Here is a 5,804-nt window from a genome sequence, read left to right as displayed (position 1 = left end):
CTTCTAAAGAGATTTCAATATATCTTAAGCTAATACAATTAAAAACAAGATATTCCTTAGTGTTTATTTATTTATTTATTTATTTTTTTTAAAGTACGATTCCTTTCTTTTTATTCCAAGCTCAAAACGGTGAGTGGACGCGCCTTTTAATATAGCTTTGAAGTCAAAAGGTTGAGATTCACGACCTATACTGGAAGCCTTGAAATGAATAAGGATTTATTGTGATATTAAGGCGCCATCTATTGACCATAACCAGTAATACTCAAGTGACTAGATAACTTAGAAGAAAAAAGTGCACACTGACGGAAGCAGAAATAAAGGGAAGCTACTCATTCTTATTTTTAACATTGCACTATTTTAACAAAAACAGCGAAACGTCCAAGTTAACAGCGTATTGCATTATAACACTGCGCACGCAGATTCTTAGAACTTGATTTGCTTCAGATGAAAAGAGGAAGGATCACCATCTGGACAAACCTCCCACCAAACGATGAGTTGTCTACACTTTAATATAAGTGGATTAATGGATTATCTCGCCACGAGAGGAGTAAAAAGCGTTAACGGTGAATAACAAACAGCGATGCTGGCGATCACTGCAACTTTATCTGAACCTCCACAAAACCAGCAGGGATCAGAAATGGACCGACTGCTTCTGTTTTACTACAGTAAAGAGAAGTTTTGTAAATCTGCATTGATTATTTTGACTTTCTAATGCCATTTGTTCTAACGGGAACGTGAACATCGTGAATATAAGTGAGACTGAATATATAACGTACCGCTTTAAGGAAAATAACGAACCAACGCTGCGCAGCAAGACAATTTCTATGTGCTTTTATTAAGTTTTGCTTTAGGAAACCTGATATATTATGATATGTGAACAATGCTGTACACGCACAGCTGTAGACACCTGGGAAAACTCTAGAAACGAAAAATATTTGCCGCCTTACATGTTAGTACAAGTTTGCCCAACTTATTTTTTTTGCCAAGAAGGAGGGGCTTTCCAGAAGAAAAGCTCCACATCTGTTTCCTGGATCATGGCTATAGAGTGCATACAGAGGTCTTTGGCTTTGCTCTGTCTCTTTGCTTTCTTTGGATCGTCTGCTTTTGATAGATACTTGCCTTTGAATCAAGACACTGAACACCAAACAGGCAATATCACTTTGTCAGCACATCTTCACCCCAAGCTGTACTTTGATCAGACTGAGGTGTATTTGATGAAAAAGAGGGCCGCCAGCACACACAGACATATATTCAAAGTTATCCAGAATGCTGTTTCCACCATGTTGTCCAACGCTGCGGTTTACCAGCCGCCGGTGAGCCATGAGGATTTTGGCAAGAAATGGAATGAGATTTATGGGAACAATTTACCCCCCCTCGCTCTATACTGTCTACTTCAACCCGATGATGCTGCCGCCTCCCAGTATTTAATCGAGTACATGGATCGAATGGTAGAGTATCCAGACTGGCTGGTATCTAGTGCCCCGAACGATGAAGTACCGATGGCCCACTCGCTCACTGGGTTTGCCACCGCATACGATTTCATTTACCCATTTTTGGACACACAGAGACGATATCGCTACCTCATGAAAATACGATCGGTTACGGAGGAGCTTTACGAGCTCTCCAAGCACAGAGGATGGGGGAGGCAGTTTTTACAAAACCACCAGACAACTAATATACTAGCGCTTCTTATTGGCGCTCTCGTTGTTGGGGAACACAATGACCCCGTGACCATGATATGGAAGCAAGTAGCGGTGAACTACATGGAAAAGACAATGTTTCTCCTTAGCCACATTGTCGACGGATCTCTCGATGAGGGTGTTGCGTACGGTAGCTACACAGCGAAGTCCATCACCCAGTATGTTCACTTAGCCTTGCGCCATTTTCAAATAGACAACATGCAAAACAACTGGTTAAGGACACATTTTATGTTTTATTATGCCACTCTGCTTCCCGGATTTCAAAGGACTGTTGGCATCGCAGACTCCAACTACAACTGGTTCTACGGGCCGGAGAGTCAGCTTGTGTTTTTGGATACGTACGTGCTCCGAAATGGCTCGGGAAACTGGCTGGCGCAGCAGATCAGAAAGCATCGGCCTAAGGATGGACCCATGATGCAATCGTCAGCCCAGCGTTGGGCGACTTTACACACGGAGTACATATGGTATGACCCTGAGTTAACTCCCAAGCCACCGGCTGACTTTGACAAGGCAAGCATGCATATATTTTCCAACTGGGGTGTGGTGACATATGGAGCAGGGTTGCCTCAAGCACAGGGTAACACGTTTGTATCCTTTAAATCTGGAAAATTAGGAGGCAGGGCGGTGTATGATATTGTCCACGCCCAACCTTATTCGTGGGTGGATGGTTGGACAAACTTCAACCCAGGGCACGAGCACCCTGATCAGAACTCTTTTACCTTTGCTCCAAATGGACAGGTTTTTGTTTCTGAGGCCTTGTATGGTCCTAAACACAGTCATCTTAACAATGTACTGGTATTTGCTCCCTCCCCCAGTAGTCAATGTAATCAACCATGGGAGGGGCAATTGGGGGAATGTTCAAAGTGGCTACGATGGGGAGAAAAAGAAGTCGGAGATACGGCGGGGGAGGTCATTGCAGCCTCAACACATCAGGACATGTTATTTGTAAGTGGAGAATCTGTGTCAGCCTATTCATCCGCCATGAAGCTAAAGAGCGTGTACCGGGCGTTGGTGCTTCTCAACTCACAAACGTTACTAGTGTTAGACCACGTGGAGAAACAAGAGCACTCCCCTCTTAATTACATGAGTGCATTTTTCCACAACCTTGACATCGATTTCAGGTACGTGCCTCAGAGATCTTTTGAAAAGTACAACGGTGCTTTAATTGACGTGTGGGATGCCCATTACAAAATGTTTTGGCTTGACACGCAAGGATCCAGCCCTGTTGCCAGGATACAGGAGGCACAGCAGGCTGCAGAGTTCAAGAAAAGATGGACGCAGTACGTAAACGTGACCTTTCCGATGGAGGGCCCTGTCACCAGAGTGGCTTATCTGATGCATGGCCCATTCGTAAAGGTCTCAGACTGTAAATTTACAGACGTCAGCAAAAATGGAGTAAGGCTATCTGTGATTATTAACGACACGGAGACTGTCGTCTCAGTTGTAACAAACTACAAAGATATTGAGGCTAGACGGAGCTACTTGGGCTTCGCTGGCTTTGCTAAAACAGAGGACAAGCATCAAATAGTTCAATTTGGCCAGGGATTTCAAACCTTGCAAAGTCAGGTTGCACATATTCACAGTCAAACATTCGACTTTGGATTTCTGGTAAACATCTCGGCTGTACTTACTCTGTGTTTTTTCTTAGCATACGTGATGAGAAAAAGAAAGTTCCAGGTGTCTTTTAATACGCTCATTCATTGCACTCTCATTTGTGTGCTGGTTTTGTGGTTGACTGAACTTCTTTCAGCGTTTTATGGCTGTGGACAGCTCCTGTGCAATGATAAATTGAGAGACCATAACATGTATGATAAAACAGACGTCTCTGAAGACATCCCCGATCTCCTACCCGTGCTCACCATCACATCCATGCCGGCATCAGGCATGGAGATCCTCCAACACCTTTTTGATAACAGCTCTGACTTTGCATTTCTCAGAATCCCTTCGGCTTACCTCCGATTCCCTGCATCTCCATTGGTCTCTCTGGTGGACTCTTGTGAATGGTCCAAAGCAGATGCCCAGAATGGACGATTTAGAGTCATTCAAGGATGGTTTCACTCCATAGTCCATGATTTGAGGCTTCATCTGCAGAACATTCAGTTATATATGAGCAATGATGACACAAGTCACAAAAAAATCAAGAGAAAGAGAAGGATGCTGATGTCGGACCAAACGAAAACTAGAGGAAGCAGGGTTGCCCACGTGGACATAGGTTACATACAGGAGCTGAGGCAGCACCTGGTGAAGTATCCAAACGCCCGGCCAGTGCTGAGCATGGGCAGCGGCGGGTGGTTCTTAAAGCTACCGTTTCTTCAAGAGGTCATTGGGCGCTCGCTGCGCTCAATTCATGTGGTCAGAGACCCACGGGCATGGATTTACCTAATGCTGTATGGCAGTAAGCCGAGCTTGTACTCGAGCAAGAATATTAAAAGGCACATAGTCAACTTGTTTAACCAGGATAGTATGGGAGCCGGATGTACAACAGTGGACCCAGAGTTTCTTTCTTTAAAGAAGATCCTCTCTCAGACAGACCCCAATCCTGTACAGCTGCTTGCTCGGCTGTGGTTGGCACACAATTCTGCAGGGCTCAGGGTGAGCAAAAGCCTCCCGTCACACACATATCTTATAGTCAAATTTGAGGATATTGTAATTTTTCCGGAAGAAACGGCTGGAAGGATTCATGACTTTATTGGAATACCTTTGGCACCGGCAGCCTTAAACCAGCTGACATTTGCCACATCCACAAATCTGTATAATCTAATATATGAAGGAGATATATCACCTGCCAAAATCAACATTTGGAAAGAGAATATGGAATCGGATGAGATTAAACTCATTGAGGACACATGCTGGCCTGTTATGGAAAGGCTGGGTTATGAAAGGCATAGTGTCAGTCACACTTTTTCATAAATTTCATCATGGAGCAATAGGTTTTATTTTTGGAAAATGTATATAAAAATGTCACTGAGGTACATGCTAATATTGCTTTTTAAGTCTTTGCAATTCATCATGTGAATGCTTTGTTATGTTTACATGATCCATTATGTAACCCTGCCTGTGAAAATCCAGCTATAAGTATTTTTTCTGATGTACTGTTTCTACATAAAATGATTCTATATAATGTAAAGAACATTGTGTGAAATATAACCTTGATATCTTTAATATTGACAAGTGTAAGGTGAAATTAAACTTTGATGCACATAATCTCAAAAATAGATTATGAGACAGACAGGGTCACGTATAGTAAAAAGTAAGTCATGAATGTCTAGTAGGCCTATGTGGAAAGGAATATGTGACTGGTCACAGCCCTCAGAAAATCTAATTGGGGAAAAATAAGTACTCCTCAAATGATAGGCTGCTACAAAAGTTTTTGATCTGTTATGAACACTTGCTGTTTTCTGGTATTATAGTTTTGTGATTGCATAAAAAGTGGTTAAGTCACCTGTGAAATCTTATATATTTCCATTACTGTGACCTAAGACATGAGGTGCAATAGTTAATGTGAAAAATGTTATCCTCTGCGATTGTACAATCAAACCTTGGTGTTTGTCTTAACACATATTTTTGGTATGGCTTTGTTTTTTTGTATTTTTTATAAACAAATATATATCCTTACACACACACATTACTGAACCTGTGTTACTTTTACCAAACAGTATTCTAATGTAATCATAAATGGACCATTTCACAACCCAAATAAGCACAGTCTCTAAAATCACTAAACATCATATTTCTCATTTTAATGCAGTTCGAGGAGGCTACTAATGTGAAATGTTTTAAAAGCCGCAATGCAAATGGATTTTCCATTGGCTGCATGTGTATGTGCAGTGTGATTATCACTGTGGGATAACTGAAATGGTGGAAAATAAAGAGAATTGATGTGATATTTTCATATGCATATGCAGAGGAGTGCGCATTAGTGTGTGGTCAGAGTCATTTCTTTGTGCTCAGCATGTGTTTGGACTAAACTCAGCAAGCAATTCTTCAAAGAATAGAATCTGTATGGAGAATATTAAGTTACCTGCAGGCAAAGCCAGCTCATCCATTTCGCCATATACAGTAGCCGAGGGTCCTGGTGTGAAAATGGCCGTTGTGGTCGGTGTG

At 42.1% G+C, this 5,804-nt stretch overlaps 1 protein-coding gene across 1 annotated transcript; it reads left to right on the top strand.

The window, feature by feature from the left end:
• Nucleotides 1-284: 284 nt before the first annotated feature.
• On the top strand, nt 285-5,592 carry dsela (dermatan sulfate epimerase like a). The gene has a single exon (XM_065276386.1). The coding sequence runs from the start codon at nt 867-869 to the stop codon at nt 4,608-4,610; it is 3,744 nt and encodes a 1,247-aa protein (XP_065132458.1). The 5' UTR covers nt 285-866; the 3' UTR covers nt 4,611-5,592.
• The last annotated feature ends 212 nt before the right edge of the window (nt 5,593-5,804 follow it).

Source organism: Paramisgurnus dabryanus, chromosome 6, assembly GCF_030506205.2.
Source record: "Paramisgurnus dabryanus chromosome 6, PD_genome_1.1, whole genome shotgun sequence".
NCBI lineage: Eukaryota > Metazoa > Chordata > Actinopteri > Cypriniformes > Cobitidae > Paramisgurnus > Paramisgurnus dabryanus.
Note: the sequence above shows the minus strand (reverse complement) of the source record. Positions and strands in the feature narration are given on the sequence as shown.